We start from the raw sequence: 20,120 nt of genomic DNA, 5'->3' as shown, positions 1-20,120 counted from the left end.
GTCACACTCGAGTTTGTCGGTTAATGTCAACTGCAAAAGTCTGTCAGTCAAATGCTGGTAGACGGCTGAGTGAGTGACTGTCTGACCTGACCTTTCCAAACAGCGGGCTTATCAAAAGCGGAAGAATAGCCAGAGGAATACTTTTCACGAAATTCATACATGGACATAGCAGTTCGATTGAAACCTATATATGAAATCCTATTTAATAACATTTATGAAGTTTCAGAAATTCTTTCTTAAACTTTTTTGTTTAAACTTTAAAACTAAGATAATTATGGTTTTAGACTTATTTTATATATTTTCCCATAATTTCATAATAAACATAATCATCCCACCAAAATTTCGTTATAAAACCATCTTTTATAAGAAATCGAATCCTAAATTGAGACCTCTATTGCCTTCATTAGTGTGCGAAAATCTGCATTAACAAATTGGCACCGAACCGTATTTGCATTTGAAATTAGTTTCTGGAATTGCAAATGTGAATTTGCGAAACCTCAGCCAAAGGATTCGCACATTAATTCACGCGAATATTGAATTACACCGGCAACAATGGGATCAGCATCAGTAAATTTGCATAATACCTTTGTGATCTCGGCTTCCTCCCCTCACAGCACCCAAGGATAACAGAAAAAGAGCAGCAGAGTCAGCGACTCCAAAGAGTTCTCATTTGCATGCGAGGGTTCGGGTTAGGGGCTAATCAAACAGCAAGGACAAATATTGTCGCAGGACGAACGGAGGCTGGCTCGACAGGAAGCACACGCTCTGTTGTGATTTATGGCTGGATATTAACATAAATGAAATCAAAACATTTTAAATGTTTTCATTTAGCCAAGGGTTCGAATTATATATGCAAATATCGTTTGAAACAAAGTCATTCCTCATTTTAGCTTTCGGCTCTCCGAGTGTGCGAATATCCTTGAAGGTCGCACGCGTCAGCGGCACACTTCCCATCCGACATGACAACTAATGGGCGTTTTGTTTATGGTCGCTCGCAAACCCCCATTAGGGTCGAGTACTCCTTGCCGAAATCCTCTCGCAACCCCTTCCCTGCAGCGACCTTTTTTTATATTTTTAATTATTTATAATCGGTTTAAAAAAAATGCAGAAACAATATCCAAATGTTTGAGTGGCCTCTGACAGGAGGTAAGCCCTTTAATCGACCCTTGATTTGATTGCCGGTGGAAAATTGAATTTTAAATTTAATTTTAAATACCCTTCGGTAGAGACTTAAAAACCAAAACGGGCACAATGACAAATATTTCTTATCTTTTACGATAAAACTTTTAAGGCTACATATTTCCTGGTAAATCATAGTACTCACCTGAATTATGCAAACTGTGAAATGTAAACTCAAAACTAAAATTTCTAGAAAATTTGATTATTTATTAACTTCCTTTTAGAACAACATTTTGGGAAACACATTAGAAAATTTTTTTAAAAATCTTACAAAGTACAAACGATGTTATCTTTGTAGATTTAATGGTCCTAGATAGATTTGGTAATTTCTTTTGGTTGGTTTTCATACTCTTAGATATTTTCGCAATTTTCATTATTGACATCTCGATCTTCTTGGTGCTCACTTTGATCATAGGCATTTTCAAAGTGGTTCTGAACTTCCTGTCGTTGATTCTCACCATGTTCATGCTGAACCTCCGGACGTCGATTTTCATTATTGTTATCTTCAACCTGTTGAAGACTATCATCGGCACTTTCATTGGAATCCTGATCTACAGGACCTAGATCTCCATTGCTTTCCCGATCTTCCTGACGCGGATTTTGATCATTGGCAACTTGAGCATTGGCATTTTCAGCAGAGTCAGTAACTTCCTCATTTGATCTCAAAATGAAATGAACTATATTAAGTTTATTACCTCATTTCACTTTTGAAAATTGTAAATAGTGGAACTTACTGCTTCCATTTTCCGATGCACTTTGTAGTGACAGCGAACTCGGCGATCTGCACCATGTGAGAAGTAAAGCCAGAGCCGAGATCACATCGTTGGGATCTATAGAAATATTAAAATCCAGAACTCCACTAAATAGATTGCTTTCCAATTGCTGCAGTTCCGCCGCTAAATGGGATCTACGGGCTCGAGCCTGAGCAGTCGTTTGACGACGACTCCTTCTGCGCGGATTTCCCTGGCCTTGACTAGCAGTAGAATTGTCTCGGCTTCGAGTAGCAGAAGAATTGCTCCGGTTTCGAGAAGCAGAAGAATTTATCCTAGGCCCAAGTACCCCTGTGCGGCGAGTCGATCTTCGCCGAGGTAAAATCTGAAATCTCTGTCGGCTCAAAAAGTTTTGCATAGCTCGACTGTTGATTATGGCAGCCGTTTGACGAGCCTAATCAAGAATTTTAAAGCGTTTTTGGTGGCGTTAATCACATTACCACATACTAGTACTCACCAATGAAGGCATTCGGTTCTGGCTCGCAGCCCGTCTAGGAGGCATTTTAAAAATGTTTGGTTGATCAACAAATTTTTACTAGATTTTTTCACAACAACTGTGGGTGTTTTATTTTCGGAACAACTATAGTTGTTTTTCCCGCCGCTAGAGAAAGTATACTGACTATTACTCCGGCCTCCCTTCCAAAAGTCTGACACGAATCAAAAAAGGTTACTTTGTTTTGGTTTTTTGTTTTTTAAAAAATATTTATTACTACACAAAAATTCATAAATAGGTGGGAAATATGACTTAAGACTCTATGCGCTTACAGTTTAAAGTTACAAGTATTATTCTTATAGCTAAAGTTTTATATCTAAAACTTTGGAATAGCTGGGAAACAAACTAGAAACGTTCAATACAATATTTCATACATAATAATAGGACCAACAAGCAATGGGAACATGAGTGGAAATCAACTAGGGACTAGAACAACGCTTGAGTGGCTCAGTAATAGGAGTTGCGGTGAGAGATCCATTATCCCGATTTCCCCTCATCTAACAGAAGACGGGATTCGTGGTGGTGTTCGGGTGATAGGTCGAGTCCATTTGGATGTTCCACCCGTTCTCCACTCCCGAATTGCTGTAGTAGTAATCAGCGGACTGCAGCTGATCCTGCGGCTCCTGTGGATAACTGGCGAGAGGCAGGAAGCTGGTGGAAGCTTGTTGCTGGTAGGCTGTGGCTTCGTCATAGAGCAGATCCACTGCATTGCTGGTAGCTCCTCCGTTTAGGGTCGATTCGAACACACTGAAGATCTCCGAGCTGGTGGTGTAGAAACTTCCATGCTGGCTGGTATTCTGGCCCTGGCTTCCGTTGCTCACGTCCAGCGCGTTGGGCAAATATCCATTGAAATACCCATAATCCTCGGAGCTGTAACCCGAACTGCTGGTCAAACTGGAGGTGTCATCGCAGCTCTCGTAGAGGGGCATTCCGCAGGGGAAGCTCGAGGCGATCGCAGGCTGATCGTAGTTGTTTGCCGCATGTTGCTGTTGCGGATGCGACTGTTGCTGCTGCTGCTGCTGTTGCAGTTGCTGCGGTAGGTTCTCCTGGTAATAACTGCCCGTGGAGCTGTGCGCGGAGAGGGGCGAGTGGAGCATATCGTAGGCGTACATTCCATTGGCATAGGACGATCCCTCCGGTTCGGAATAGTAGATCTCTCCGTTCCACTGACTGGCCACTGAACCCGTAGATCCCGTATATGATCCCTGCGTTTGACCAAAGTTCGATGTCGTTGTGGGCAGATAGCCGGCTGGTGGTGTTAGTTCCTGGCCGGTTGGGGTCACCTCGGGGTCACCAGCCAACCTCCTGCGCTTGCTCTCCTGCGTTGGCTGACTCTTGGCCTGTCGCTTCGTGGGCCTAAGGCTGCTCAGTTTGTCGCTGAGGGCAGATTCCCTGGCCAACATCACGGCCAGGCTGCGGACACGTCTTCCGCCGGCCAACAGGCGTCTGGCCTCCGTGGATCCCTTGGCCTCGGGCCTCGGGTGATCATGGGTGCCCTTGGCCTGGAAGTAGATGCCATTGCCGTCCCGGCGCCAGAAGTGGGTGACTGGATAGCCGCAGTGGCCGCGGCAGGCCTGGATCTCCAAGCGCCCATTGCAATTTCTGTTTTAAAAATTAAATACAGAGTTAGTTTAAAATATTCTTTTGATCTAATCTGAAGAAGGAAACCCACCTATTGGGACACTGTTTGCCCTGCTGCTTCCTTCTGGCCTTGTCGCAAATGGCTGGCCTCAGATGAACACTGGCTCCGTTGGGCAACTTGCACTTGGCACTGCAGAGCAGCACTCCCAGGCAGCTCTTCTTCAGGATGTTCACATTGTGGTTGTTCGTGTTGCGCATGGCCCAACCGCTGGCATGCTTCCTGGCCTCGTCGCTCTGGATCGAGTAGATGAGCCGGCAGTGTCCGTTGGCCCAGTCGCTGAAGTCGTCGAACTCCCCCACCGACGGCATCTTGGAGTCGTTGATGTCCCAGTCGAGGGCCAATCGGGATTTGGTGGCCGGAGGACTGGGCACGGGCATGGGAACTGGTAGAGGCATATTGATGGGCATGCCGTTCAAGACCATTTTTGATTTATTATGTTATGTAGTTTTTTTTCTCTTTCAATTTTATTCACACGCGGTCACGTTTTCCCTTCCTATAGTTTTTCCTATCTCTGGTTTTTCTTTTTCTACTAATATTTTCCTCTAGAGGCGACGCGTCCGTTCGCATCGACTGCGCAAGGCTGACTAACTGGGCCCGCTCTGCGCAGCTCAGTTAAGTTGCCAGCGGTCGAATCGCACGAGGGTTGCTCGAGTCGAATGCGGCCTGCCCATTGGCTCGACGACTTCCAGTTTTTTATCCGCTTTATCCGAGGCCCTCGAGTTTGGAATTGGAAGTGAGCAGAGGCGAAGAGAGTTTCCGAGCAGGTTTGATTGGTAGTACCGGCAGCTGGAGATGGAAATGGAATAGGGGGAACTGGAACTGGGAGCTGAAAAGAGAATCGAGTGCTGTGCTGCTCTAGCACCTGCGGTTGCAGCACGCGCTCCACTGGGTAATTGTACGATATAAAGCCAGGGGTTTGGGGCACTCGATGGCAAAGAACATAGCCCCCGAGCCCCAGTCAAAGCTAATTAAGTTCAGAAAAAAGTTTACAACATCGGGGATGGGTATAACAGATGGGGATGGGGATGAGAGATGGGGATCTGCTGGATGGCATGAGTTCTGATGGGTACACCTGGCGACAGTCGCTGGCAGATGCCAGTGGTCGGGCCTATTTACTCTCTCACTGGAGTTGCCCATCGGAATGGGGAACAAAGTGAAATGGTTGGAGGGCAAACAAGGGCTCGAAACAAAATGGAGATGGTTACGAAAAAGCATTGACAGTACCTCAGTCAAAGGCTTTAACAAACGTTTGATACAAATGTAGAAGCCCTTAAACAACATTTTACTGAATGTTCGTTTAAAAGGCCTTTTTAAATATTCCTAAAAATTGTATGATAGAATTTAAATTTGAAAAATATACTTAGCCTATCCTGAATTATTAGAACTTAAGAAATTTTAACCTTTCCTCTTTGATTTTTGCAATAAAATACGAACTGTTAAAGTACATAAAGTAGTATTATAAAGAAAAGCATAAATGTTTATAATGCATTTATACCAAAGAAGCTATATAAAAATTCATTATATAACTACAGCTAACGGAACTACTTCTCACGATCTCGAAAGCGATAAAAAATTAAACGATTGCAAAAAAAGAAACCGAAATGTCGAGAGCCTTGCGATATCTCCAATCTTAGATCAGGGGAAGCGATGATCGTAAAACACAATTTAGCACGCAAAAAACGGAAGTCCAAAATAAGAAATCCCGTAATAGGAAAACCTACCCCTAGCAAACCCAAACCGAAACCCAAAAGCAAATGCCATAACTCACGCATATGAATGAAGCAAAGTTGGCAAACAAATTCCTTGGGCCCCTTTGGCGATCTCAAGTCAGAGATAAACGAAACAAACATAATCATTGATGCCGAAAGGGTGAGGAAAGTCCATAATTTTCACACTTCCACGACGATTCGAAAGCCATGCAATTATGACACGAACTGAGCGAGCAACCCGCGGCGCCTTTCTGCCAAGGAGTCGTCAAAGGAGTCGCCCAAAGATCAGGATTGTAGCACGCGATAGGAACTCAAAGGATTACGTCGGACAATGGAAAAGGGTGCGCCAGGCCATCTGAGAATCGAGGGGCGTTGACACGGAAGAAGAAAGTCATGACGTTGCATATTATGAAGCGGCTGAAGACGGAAAGGGACCTCATCCTACCTGGTCCTACCAGATTCCCCGATCGCAAAAGGTGGGTGTGGCCCTTTAATGATGCCCGGAATTAACTGTTCCGTTTCAATTACGAGAGATCACTTTCCAATCAAATTTATTTGACACTTTCTCTGCGGGGGCCGTTGGAATCCAGAACTCTTTTCTCTTCAGTCCGATTGTGGCCATAAAATTGAACCAAAAATTACGCATAAATGTCATCGTAAATTCGGCATCTACCCTATCCGTCTGCGGTGTCGTGGGAAGTTACGCCCCTGGCAGTTAGTTCGCTGGCTCTGGTCTGAAGGGATTTGGCCATGGATTACAACGATTGCCAAACATATGGATGGGTTATTCACAGTATGTGAGTGCTCAAAAGATTTGTTGACTTAGTGAAGTTTAGTACATTTTCTGTTAAATTCCGAAATTTTATGACAATATATTTTGGAAAAGAAACAAATACAATTTTAAGAATCTTTGCAATATAAATATTTTTTCATTTTACAACTATTTTAGATTTCACTTATTTGCTCCATTTCTCCAAATGCATTTTCTGATCATTAGATCCATTATAAATAGTAATGCTTGCTTAAGGGAAACTTTCGAATACCCGTCATAAAGACTGGTAGTCGGATCATTATTCCATTACAACCCCTCTCCCGCCGGGAGCAGAGAAAGTTTTCCGCTTTCCTTCAGTCCGGAAGCTTATCAATTATCGGACATCTCGGTCTCGCAGTCGGACAACAATTCGCAGCTAATTAAGTGGAACTTCCCTTGGAAAGCTGGAGGATAGGAAAAGTCAACGCGGTATTGCCGCAATTAAAACCGCATATAGGAAATCATTCAATTGGCAACTAACGACGAGAAAATCCTAATGCCAGATCCCGGCGATCCGATAAGATGGCCAATGAGCCAATGAGGAACTTAGAACCACCCTGGGCAAGTCTGCGAGTCCCAGGATCGGATCATGGCAATGTTAAATGGTAAATGATTTAAAGCAAGTCTCATAATTTCTCATTGTCCGCCTGGCATTTCCACCAACTGATAAATGAAACTGAAAACATAAACGACAACAACTACAGGGACTCGCTGGTCGATGGGAGATCGAGTCAAAGCGATAATACCTTTCACACTCCGCATGGGGCCCGAAAAACAGGGGAGATCGCAGGCCCTCGATAGCGGACAGTCCGGAAAATGGGAAATTGAAATGTAAAGGCGGCTCAAAACACTCACCGAAATTCGGGACAAAATACATTGGTCGATCGCTCAGACAAGTGATCGCCGATTGCTGGCTAAGTAGCTTGGCTCACTAATCTGTCCAAACAAACGCAGGTCGGGTCAACTGAGTTGAGGTCAGGTGTGGGTTTTAATGGGCTTACATCTGGGGAATATTTATGTTCACACTGCTCCATTGTCCCCGGCTCATTGTCCATTATTTCAATGCTTACAAGAAGGATTACGAGCGAAAAAATATTTATCATATTTTCCCACGTTTAATTTTTTTCCCGAATTTTGCCCAAATTCTTTCTCGTGCATATTATTTGCATTTGTTTTGTGTTTGTGGAAATTAAGGCATTGGATTACATCACATTTACAGGCATTCTCCCACAATCCATCCAGAGATACCCGCATTCCTAGTCCTTACTGGAATTTCCAAATGCCCCAGAAATATTTTGATTGTTTAGAAGCGCGTGGCATTTAGCGGTTCTCTTCTAAAAAAATCATTCCCAGAATCCAGGCAGAATATTTTTCGAATGTGCAATTAAACTCCCAATAAATTGCGGCCAAGAAAAGAGATCGAAGGCTCTTGACACAAAATTTTAAACCGTAAAAAAGAGAAGATTTTTCACACTTGCCAGCGGCGACAAAGCGATTCGCGATACGCAATAAAATCTAATTAGTAAACCTTCTCTCTCTGTGGAATTAAAAAACCGAAGCCGAAACTGTAAAATTTCAGGTACTTCAGTTAAAAAACACGATAATTCGACATGGCGACGACACTTCAGGCCAAACAAAGATGCCCGGACAAAGGACACACGTACGGGGATACAGAAAGGGACAGGGGACAAGGACACCCCTCTTTGCAAAAGAATAGAGTAAAAAACCACCCGATCCTTTGCCAGGGTAGCCTCGAAGATCTAACGCTGCTTACTCAAGCGCAAAAGCGAAACTTGGGAAAACAATCGTGAAACAGTTGAATTGAAAAATTTAACAATTTTAAAAAATCAAATGGCAAATAAAGTGGCAAGTTCCTTTCGCAGGACTCGTGCGCCGCGTGGCGAATGCTGTCAATATTTCCGGTGTGTCTAATGACAAACGCATGTTAACACGAGTGCGAACACATCCGGAATCCTTTTTTATTTACTTTCGCAATCGCAACTGATTGCGAGGGCCGGGCCTCCCATCCAGGAGTATTTCACGGACATCAAGGACCCGTGATTCGCGCAGCCAGACGGCAATTAAGTGGATTTACTCAAGCGTTTGCCTTTATTTGATGCGGCAATTTATAAATGATGGGCGCGATCTATCGATGGGGTTGACGATGATGGACGATCCTGTGGTGCTATAAATCCGAAAATGAATTTTACACAATTTCTAGCCGAGAAGCCAACGACCTGAGCTGTTGTGAACAATCATTTAGCAGTGCAGCCATTGCCCAAAAAGTTTATTCAACTGCATTTGAATGTCAATTAGCCTAAATTGCTAGTTGTGACTTACAACGAAACGATGGCTATTAACACGCACTGCGTCGTATCCGAAGCAATCCACCAATTAAGGGACTTTCAGGAGAATCACCATCAACAAGGGCATTATTAGAATGCGAGTGCATTCACCTCGGGATCGCCAAAGATCTTTCGTGTTCGGGGGTAAACTGGCTGGCTCAATAGCGTTTGATTTGCATCGCCCGGCGAGAGAGTATCTGAAAGATACACATATTCCAACTGATGTTCGGCTTCCGCTGCTCCACAAACTCCGTCGCACTCAATTTAATTTAATCAAATTTTCGTCCGCCGGAGGGTTCGACTCTATAACTATTTTCGGGGTGCCATTGCCATTGCCTCGCTCTTGTAATTATTAATAATATTTTCGGTCTGCCTATACGACTACTCCTCGAGCGATGGGTTGTGTGCACATAAAACGCAGCCATAAACAAAATGGCTGCAAAGTTGTTTATTCATATCGGGCACATAACTTCAATTAATCTCAATTAAGTGGCAAATATTACGATCTCATGTCCGTTGGAACTTTCGTTTTAGGGTTCACTTAGCCCTATTTGAGTTTGTTTATGGATATTGGGGGTAGAGCCACTGCCTCCGAAACCAATTGAGGATTTGCCCTAGGCCTTGGGCACATCAATTCCTATTGTAAAACCTCTAAAACGTAAGTGGGGGAGGAGTTCTTGGCTTTGAAGTTTTGAGTTTATTGGCATGTTAGGGCTATAAAAAACATTGTTAACTTCTGGGAGAAAGGGGAATTTATGTAAAGATAATAATTGCCAAAGAATTATTATAAAGTAAGAAACTAGTTTTTTAGTTCCTTATTTATACTTAGTTCTAGAAAATTAGTTATTATTAGACATAGGATTTTAGGTGAAATCGTTTTTTTTAAATACGATTTAAAGCCACATTTGATTGGTTACAAATTTTATTTATTAAGATACAATTAGATTTAGGCCAAAATTAATTGAGGTTTTTTTAAAAAAATTGTGTCCAATCAAATGTGGCTTTAAATCGTATCTAAAAAAACGATTTCACCTAAAATCCGATGTCTAGTTATTATATTATTAGTCCATATTTATAAATATCTTCCATTTTAATAAATATCAATAATTCTTCACAATATTGGGAATACAATATGGAATAAATACTATTAGGTTTTTAATGGTCTTTCAAAGTAATAGGCAGGAATATTTAAAATATAATATCGAATATTTTTATAATAATATATTAAAAATATATTAATATATTTTAAACAATTAATATTCCTTTAAAAAAAATTAATGATCTCTCTTTTTTTATGATATTGATTGGATTTCTTCAACAAATTAGAAATTAGAGCCTATTTACCAAACAATCGCTGAGCAATGGTGTGAAAAATATTCGGAGGGAAGGCTGGAAACAAAAACCCCTTTTTCTGAGGAGCCAGCCCGTTTCTTAACCCTCGTCTGTCGCAAACAAGACGTCACTCTCCTTACAATACTACAAAGGTCTTGAGAGGAGATGAGAGGAGAGCAACCCTACAAGTAATGCTCGGATCCACTCGGATCCTGCGAGCCCTTCAGGGCTTTTTGTTATTTGTTTCACATTCGGGACATTTGCTCACTTGAGCGAGTCCGGCGATCTCTGGAACTCAGAACTTTTCCTTTTCCCCCGTATTGATTACAGCAATATGTGCCCGCAATGCGATTAGAGGCAGCAAGATGTTAATGCCAAACTGAACCCTTGGCCGGCACTTTTGTGCTCAAATTATCGCATTATGCTCATGCTCGTACGAGTATGCAAAGCATTCCCCGATATTGGTCTATTGTTCCGCTATCAGTTATGCAAAATGCCGGAGAGCTCGCCCCTTTGTCGGATTGCGATAATTTCCATCTTTAAATATTCATTACAAGACGTCGAGGTCTGGGTTGCCCTATCGCTTTGATTGATTACTCAAGTGGTTTATCGTGTGCGGCAATTGTTGCTTTGCTTCGGTTTCCTTCGGCTTTTGTTCTGCGGATTGTGAATGGGACTTGGATTTGAATTGGAACTGCAACCCAGCGAGGGGCGTGGCATTTCTTTCATTCTCCTAGCGGAAAGGAACCCACAAGGAGGCCTGCATGTTGGTCACTTGAGAGTTGCGACTGTTTCCATTCAGTTGTCATCTAATAGCCCAGCCAGTTATTATTGAAATATCTGCGAATTTGCATGGCTGAGCATGGCTGGGTTTTCTAGTGGCCTCCGAAAGCAGCTGCAGGAAAATTTCGCAAATGCGGATTTAATGAAATCGATCTTTTAATTTCCATTTTTCCCTTTGGGGGTGCGTCTCGAGACCTCCAAGGGCGTAACCTCAACTAAGTAGCTGCAAAGGTTAATGCGGAAATTTTGTAAGAACGAAAATTGGCCTTATGATAATTTTATGAAAACTCAACTTCCTTCCAACTTCATGGTTTTTGGCTTCAATAAAAATTGTATTTTAAATAGGCAAAAATAAAAATGGTTTTAAATAAGTAAATAAATAAAGATAACAAAATTTATTTGAGCGAGAATCTAAAAAATAGAGACAAATAAGATTTAATAGATTTCTTCAGATACAATTATTATAAAAATCAAAACTAGATAAATCCGAGTTGAATTCCTTGAACATTTAGACCTGATAGATTCTCCCACTTAACCCCACAACAACAACATCTGGCGGCGATGCGTGAGAATTTTTCGCATGTCTGAGCTGCATGGCGACGTCATCAAGCCGCAGGAAGCTTACAAGCAGGCTGCCACAAAGGGTACACAAAGAGCCCTCAAGTGGCACAGTTTGAGCTTCCACGACGACGACGCTGATGATGATGATGAGGACGACGATGTCTGTCAAGAGGCCACTCATATATTTGCAACAACTCGAGTGGCTCCGTCCAGATCGAACTTGGATGGGCAGGGTGGTTTCCTCCGGCCTCCGGTCCCCCAATCCTCCGATCCTCCGATTCTCCCGTGGTGCTGCGGTGTGCACATAAGCACTCAAGTGTCCGGAATATCGAGCTCGGCTCCTCGGAAACAGCAGCAGATTGTCGCAAATTGTTTCATTTCGAGTTTCGCTACTCGGCGATGTGTGAAAATTGTTTTTTTTCTTTCTCCCCTGACTGTGATCTTTTTGAGGGAATATTATAATTCATTGTTGCTCGGATTTGAAGATCATCTACTTCCTGGCACAATTAAAAGCCATTGCAATTAAGCGAATTCATTTCGAAAAGGTCATTGTGGGATTTCCTTCGCCGCCATCATATTCAGTTTTCAATCCGGCTGAAAAGGAAAAATCTCCCGAGTTTCTTCCAGTAATTACCACTCGGCTTGTGTCAATCAAGGCAACTGGTTTATCGTGGGTAGTTTTAATTGAATATTACAAGAGGGATGTGCATTAATAAGGAAATCAATTTAAATCTCAGTCGCTGGCATGAGAAAAACTAAACTCGAAACTCTAAAAAATCTGCGGGCGTAGGATCCGATCCCCGATCCACGGACCACCAAACGGTGGTGCTAATCAGGGTGATGTGTCTAACGGCTGTTAATGCCGAACTGAAAATCTCTCAATGAAGCAATAAGTTTCAATTGAACTGGAGTTCAGTAATTAAAGTACAAGGTCATGAGTTTGAATTACCAGATTGAATTGAGCATGGCATAGTTGCCCGTAATCTTGTGTTTATTTTGATACAAAACTCCGACCAACACGAAGGCTAATCTTGGCCAACTAATCGATTAAGTTATCTCTAAGTGGTTTTCGAGATAGTCCCAAAACCGAAGAACTAGAAACCGTGCGAAACCTGCAGTCACGGTTCTGCTGAAATACTAGTAACATGCGGGTGCGCACCACCGAAAAGGGGGAAAACTATTAAAAATATTGCGAAAACTCTGAGAACCACGCAAGATTCCTAACAATTCCCACAGAGAATTTTCGATTGGTAAGAGCCAATTGGATTGTATATAGTTTTGATTATTAAATTATTTCCTTTATTTTAGTAACCCAAAAATGGTTTGTCTACTTCTACTTTGCACTCTTCTCGTTACTTCAATCGGCTTCACCAACAGTGTTACTTTCGTTGGTGATGATCCTGTGGTGGAGCTTTCGTTGGGCAAAATACAAGGTGGCACCATGCAGAGCTTCACAGGCAAGACAATCTACGCCTTCAGAGGCATACGATATGCCCAATCTCCAGTGGGGCCTCTTAGGTTCACCAATCCTCTTCCCGAAAAAGGTTGGGGTGACGAGGTGCTCAAGGCCACAAGCGATTCCCTGGTTTGCCCACAACCAGGAATTACCTTGTTTATGAGTGAGGATTGCCTGAAACTAAACGTTTTTACAAAGAACTTCGAGGACAAGCTGCCAGTGATCGTTTACATCCATGGAGGAGCCAATGTCCTGGGCAGTGGTCACAGTGTCTACGAAGGAGGTCCTCAATATTTGCTAGATCACGACGTGGTCTTTGTGGCCTTCAACTATCGTCTGGGAGCTCTGGGATTTTTAAGCACAAACAGCAGCGAATCGCTGGGAAACTTCGGCTACCTCGATCAAATGATGGCTCTGGAATGGATTAGAGATCACATATCTCACTTTGGTGGTGACCCCGAGCTGGTGACTATTTTAGGAATGAGTGCTGGTTCAATGGCAGTCAGTCTTCACCTGGCCTCGCCCCTTTCCGCAGGTCTCTTCCATCGCGCCATCCTCATGAGCGGCTCGGCCACCAATCACTTTGATATCGATAACCTTTTTTGGACACGTAAACTAGCCCGTGAACTGGGCTGTCCGATGTTCGATCCCACGGATGTGGTGCAGTGTCTGCGTAATGAGTCCTGGGCACGAATTGTGGAAATCTGCAAGGCCTGGGAAACACATCAGTTTATTAACATGAAGTGGAACTACGAGATCGACGGGCATTTTCTTACAAAACATCCCACGGAACTCATTCAGGAGGGAAACTTTAACAAGGTGCCTTTGCTAATCAGTTATACGGCCAATGAATTGGACTACACCGCTAATGGTGAGGTATGGAAATAGTATTCGAATAGATCTCAAACTAATGTTATTATATCTCTTAGTTCACCTGGACAACGAGCCTTTACTTCACGATCTTGGTTCAAACTTTGTGGAGTATGCCCCAGAGTTGTTTCTCTATAGTCAAAATAGAATCATTAGTCAACGACTGAAGTATTATTACCTGGGTGATAATATTACCGAAATTAATGCAGATAACATTGAACAATTTGGACGGATCTTCTCTGATGGAATCATAGGTCATGGTGTCCATCGCCTCGTCCACCTGGCCAGATACTTTACTCCAGTTTATCATATGCGCACGGATTACGTGGGTGAGAGAAGTGTATCAGCTCCTCTAAATGAGGATAAAAAGCCCCTGGGAGTGGGTCATGCGGATGATCTGCAGTACGTGATGCCGGGTCTTTGGTATGGCTCTATAATGACAGAAGATCACTCGGATATTTTCATGATGGAGCGTTTAACCAGCTGGTTTACACACTTTGCCAAAACGGGGTAAGTGATTGTATTCGTTAAATTGAAACTTAAATTAAAACTTTGGAAACCGTCTTAAGAAGTGAAATGAAAGACATATGGTTTTTTTGGGTAAACAATGAAACCTATTCGATACTCTGTTGCAGAACACCCCTTAACACCACCGATAGCTGGCCGCCCTGCAACTCAACGGACCTGAAGATGCTCTACAACGGGGTGGTGACCCAGGTGGGCTATCCCGGCTACTCCGATCGATATGGCGTCTGGGAAGAACTGTTTCCCCCGCCCACCAAGAGCGGAGGCGCTGCCTGGGAACTTGGCTTCGCCCTCCCCTTCGCCATCGCCATCGGGAAATTAATGTAGCAATTAGGTGTGGAAAAAGCTTATCAATAGGCCGTTTAGATTACGCTAATGACCTTCGACCGTTTGCTCTTGGCTCGCTCTTTTCCGAAGCAGAGCATTGCAACTATTTACTTTGATTAATTAATCAACAAAGGCGTGAGATTTTCCCTGGCTCTCCTTGGGGGCAATTAGTCTTTTGGCCTGGAGCGGATTGGGGCAGCTTAAATACACATTAATTTGTCTTTAAATGTTTTTGGCTTTGCACTGCTTTTTGTACGGGGGGCGGAACTTTGGAAGTCTGACCTTTTTGAGCTTTGAGTTGTTGTATTATTGTCAGGTTGGCATGTGTAAAAACAAAAACTGCTCTGATTTCAGCCTCCCCCTGCGTTAAAATCCGAGGTCTTATCCCATTACACAGAGAAGCGCTGCTATTGACATTTACGATTTGCTCTTGCGTGAAAATGCCAAACAATGCGATGGGATACAAAAGGATTATCGCCTGGCCCGCCCCCTTTTTGGGGGTGGTTTGATGGGAGTTGACAGACTTTCCATGATGGGGATTAATAAATGATGAAGTTTAAAGGGAGACTTCTTTAAAACATCCCAGAACTGAATTCAAGAAATTATTTACTCATTAGCACTCATGTTCATTGGGGTCAAGTTGTAAGGCCTCTGCCAAAACCACAAAGGACACACACAAGGACATGACTGCGCTGCGAAGTTGGACCAAAGAAAATATGGAAAATTAACTTGTTAACTTGTCCCATTGAAATATGAGGGGCCAAGGCAAACAGTTGGCCAAGTATACGCATTGTGCCCTATTCCCTTTTGGGACATGTTAACGAAACCCACAAAAAGGTGGGCAAGTCAACATGACAAAGTCCTCTGGCATTCTGGGATGACTTGACTGAAATGACAATGAAAATGGGCAAAACATTTGCAAATTTTAATTAAATTTTTGCCTTAACATTAACACATTAAATTGCGCTCTTCCACCGAGATTGATCACTAAGGGGTAACACCTTTAAGGCAGCTGGAAAAATGCGGAAAGAGTTGTAGGTGCCGTGTGTGGAAATGGATATCGAGTGGCTTTTGTGACTCAATTACAATAAGTCTATTAAACTTGTGTCTGCGGCCTGTCTAGACAACACAACGATCAAGGATCGAGAGTCGAGGATCGAGGATCGAGGATACGACCCCGATCAGTCACAATGTCTCCTGTCTAGGCTCTAAATCGAGCATTGAGCGCGTGCCCCTTTTGACTTTGGCTCTTTGTGGGCCTCTAACAAAACAGAAACAGCCTCGATGATCTCGAAGGTGAGGGTATATAGAATGGGTTCGATGATCACAAGGACGAGGATGATGATGATGCGAAGGTGTTCCAGCTGCCGATTCGTTTGTGGCCGCGTCTCGATTTCACTTTCGCTACGCCTGCGCCATGGTTTTTCGATGGAAAACCTGGCCCGATCTCGATCCCTTGCTCTTTTTGTGACGCATCATCATCATCATCCCCCTCAACCACCTCGCATGGCGGGTTTGATTACGTTTTTATTGAACGCTCGCTCACAAAAGGAGTAAACATTTTGAAGTAGCGCCAAGGATCGAATGCTTTATAGGCTTGTCAGCGGTTCTGTCTGGTCCTCTGGTTTTTGGTTTTGGTTCCCCGTTTATGCGTTCTGTCAACATATCGGATTACGCCCCCCGGCCGATTTGAGGCCCATAATCGCTAATGACAATACAAATTGAGAGAGAGAGAGTGCCGGTTGAGAAGTGGGGAAGGATTCATTCGATTTCGCTTTGTTATGCGTGTTTTCTGGGAAGACTCAGGCCACTTTGTTGGATGGACAACACACGCACGAAAGTATTTTATTTTGGCTGCCCTTTTCAGCTGACGGACAACCAAACCGATTGATTGGTATTCGTGGAAGGATCTCCTTTGACAGAGCTTTGATCACACAGGAGGTTCTTTGGGAAATCAGTTTTCACTTTCCCAAAAAAACAACTCCATTAATTTTCCCCCACCTCGCTGGCGCCTACGATCTCTCAATCTGACAGATACTTTCCCTACTTTCCCGTCCTGCGGTTAATTACATATTTATACAAATCCAAATCGCTGTGATTAATGATTGGTCCTTCCCCCGCACTTGCAGCAGATCCCAGGCTCAAGTGACCGACATCAAAGCGACTGGAAAAAGGACACTCGTATCTGTTTGTTTTGGGTGAAAGTGTTCACATCAAACGACCTTAAAATTAATTGTCTTGCCCCTTTTTCCACTTTTTAGTTTTGTTTCGGGGGGGAAAGGGAGACTCTGATGCACAACTTGATTATTCGATAACCAAAATATACACGGCTTACATATGAGACCGCCGCACAAAGGAAAAAAGAGTGCCCCATTGTCTGGCTGTCTATCTCAGGCTACTCCAAGTTCCAATTCCAAGCTGCCTTGTGTGTGGTCGCTGCCTGAGTGTCTTTTGTTGTTCTCCCCGATATGAGAATATGTATAATATATCTGTATATCGTTGTCGCTTTTGTTTGAAGACCCGGCGACAAAAACACGTCGGCTAAAAGGAGCGAAGCAATCATAATTATGCATGTTTGGACCCTGTTAATAGAAATGTTTCACGGACCACCAAAGCACGATTTATGATAGTCACAGTCAAATTTCAAATCCCACCCAACTAACCACAAATCAATCGACTGAAACACACCCACTTTCGGTTGAGATTGCCATCTTTTGCACCCAATTCGAAGGCCATAAAAAGCGCAGCCACCCAAGTGGGCGAAACCACCCAAATAGTCGCAATTACAAGCGCGTTAAGTGCCGCATGTCCTTTGCAAATATTTGTTTGCAGTTTTCCGATACGCGACTCCTGTCACTCCCTCCTCCCTTTCCCCCTTGCCTAATCCCATTTTCGGCTGCTGTGTTGTCAGATGTGATTATTAATGTGCTTTAAATAATGAAAACGAAACAACATCCGAGTGGCACCCTCAACAACAACCGACAAACGAAATCAGTGCGCCCTCGAACGTATGCTAGTTGTCACAGGGGTGCGAGGCTTTTCCGATTTCCAGGACTCGCAGAAGGACCAACTAATGAGTGTAAACAACGGATGGATGCCGGAAAAAATACAGCAAACAAACTGCCACAAACTGTTTGATTTGTCGCTCAGGACTAATGAAACCAAACATTAGCGAGCCCAGGACACCCTGCCCTCCCCTCCCCCCCCTCTCTCTTCTTTTGTTGAGGGAAGATAGCTCTCCGAGGACTTGGTCCTCAGCTATCGGGGGTTGCCTCTGCGGATTGTTGCAATTTTTTTTTGCTGTCCTCGAAAGGGATGTTGCTAGGTCTGCACTGGCAGAAACAACTTGCAAGTCATTACATACTTGAAAATCAATTATTTTTTACTTTCAAGGAAACTAACAGTGATTAAAATATTAAAAAATATACCGTTCTTTAATATGGTTTAGGGGCTGATTTTTTGTTGGTTTGCTAAATTTAAAATAGGCTTTAAACTAAACTTTACTACCGATATATTTTCAAGGTTTGATTTCAATTTAATTTAATTATCTCTTTTTGTTCAAAAATACATATTTTCACGAATTTTTTGAATTTTGTATTAAATAAATTAATTTTGTAATAAATAACAAATTATATTTAAATCTTTAATCTTTAATAACATTCAAGATTCTTGAAAGACATCGAGACATTTTTATTTCGTATTTAATAACATTAATAACATTTAAAAACTAATACAAATTAAGTTGAAATTGATCACATTCTAAATAAGCAGTATATTTATTCAGCAACCAATGTAATCTGTACCTTCTACTACTTACTAATTTCCTTTGTGGAACCCGTTTTGTTCTCAGTGTAGAGTGCACACTGTTTGCCCCGGCAATGGGTTCTCGGTTCCTGTAAGTTGATTACGTGGTTGACGTTGACACTGAACTACAATATGAGGGCACGGAATGCGGCTGCACATCCACTTCCACATCTCTGGCTGCTTCTGCGGCAGCTGTCTTCACGTGAATTGCAGTCGAGGCGATGGTACGCTCAACTCTTCATCACCTTGTGGCACCTTTTTGCTGGAAAAAAAAGGCAAAAGCTACGTGATCGCACTGGCCAATGCTCCTGCTCATCATCGGTAGCCACCTGGGGGTGTGGACTAAATACTAAATACCAAATGTAGCGCCAGTCAAGGGTCAGGGCCCCAGAGCAAACAGACCAAACAGAGCAACTGTATCCAAGTTTTGACTGGTGCGCGGAGCTCGTGGGAAACTCTCTCGAGTGGCATGCGGGTGTGGTTTTCCTTCTGCGAGTGTGTTTTGGCCACAATTAATGAAATTGTATTTTATGCCACAATTTCGTGTGATTAATAGTCCGGCGTCTGAGCTTGGAGTCTGGGAATTGGGCAGGCAAATGGAAATGCTCTTTGGGCCCCCGGCGCATCTTGATGCACTTGTTCTAATGAGCTCCATCGACTGGTTGTAGCAGGTATGTTATTGAGCAATTAGTTAAACGATCCACTAAACCGTTGACAGTCAGCTCTCCAACATCAATCAGAGCTGCAACTTTCACATGGCTAGAACACAATTCGTCATCGATTAGTCGGTGCTAACCGCCAGTAGAATTTCTGACATGCTCATTAAAGTTTATCGAAGAGTTTTCAGGAAAAACAAAAGGAGGAGGGAATAAAACAAATAACTCGAGGGCTGAGGAATGCGAGGGCTTCCAAGGCTCGTAAAACTTCAGATCCCCACACACAAAAAAATTTGCTTGGTAAAATTGATTAACAAAGATAGTTACGTAACTATTAAAATAGTAACGTGTATTTTGTTTTTGCTTTGGGTTTGTGTCTTTGCTAATTGTGTGTATTTTGTTGTTGTGAAATGACTATTTACTTAGTAGAATTGACAATTTTGCTGGTTGGGGCCTGTTTGACAATTATTACAGTTGATTTTACCAAGTTTTTTTTTTGTGTGCATGAAAGGTACTCGGCTTGGGATTCTGGATTCGGGTTCCCATTAAGCGACCCACCCCTCTGTGTCAGTTAGTCAATAAGCGAGACACCGTGCAACACGATCCATCTTCGCAAGTCGAAAGCTGCACAAAACTATTATTGAAACCCGATGCCGCGATGACAACAGACAACGAAACTCTGTTCGCAGATATTTGACATCCGGGGAGAGATGAAATAAGGGGGAGACTGACTCACTGACAGACAGATCATCGGTACTAGCCCTCAGCATGGGATCATGAAAATGGAAGACACAGCTTGCGATCGGCACGCGACTCCTCCAAGCTGCCACTTCAAATGGTTTCCAATAAGCGACGCC

At 43.0% G+C, this 20,120-nt stretch overlaps 2 protein-coding genes across 2 annotated transcripts; one reads left to right on the top strand and one right to left on the bottom strand.

The window, feature by feature from the left end:
* Positions 1-1,365: 1,365 nt before the first annotated feature.
* Positions 1,366-4,564, bottom strand: gcm (glial cells missing). Its single transcript, XM_017158173.3, has 4 exons — positions 4,115-4,564; positions 2,407-4,044; positions 1,914-2,343; positions 1,366-1,856 (listed from the first exon to the last, which is right to left on the bottom strand). Exons 1-2 carry the CDS (start codon positions 4,504-4,506, stop codon positions 2,940-2,942), a joined length of 1,497 nt encoding a protein of 498 aa, XP_017013662.2. The 5' UTR covers positions 4,507-4,564; the 3' UTR covers positions 1,366-1,856; positions 1,914-2,343; positions 2,407-2,939.
* An 8,379-nt stretch (positions 4,565-12,943) lies between these two features.
* On the top strand, positions 12,944-14,918 carry LOC108068542 (venom carboxylesterase-6). The gene is made up of 3 exons (XM_017158175.3): positions 12,944-13,952; positions 14,011-14,461; positions 14,587-14,918. The coding sequence occupies exons 1-3, from the start codon at positions 12,944-12,946 to the stop codon at positions 14,801-14,803; spliced, it is 1,677 nt and encodes a 558-aa protein (XP_017013664.2). The 3' UTR covers positions 14,804-14,918.
* Positions 14,919-20,120: the final 5,202 nt, after the last annotated feature.

Source organism: Drosophila takahashii, chromosome 2L (assembly GCF_030179915.1).
Source record: "Drosophila takahashii strain IR98-3 E-12201 chromosome 2L, DtakHiC1v2, whole genome shotgun sequence".
NCBI lineage: Eukaryota > Metazoa > Arthropoda > Insecta > Diptera > Drosophilidae > Drosophila > Drosophila takahashii.
This window is presented reverse-complemented; position numbering and strand designations above follow the sequence as displayed.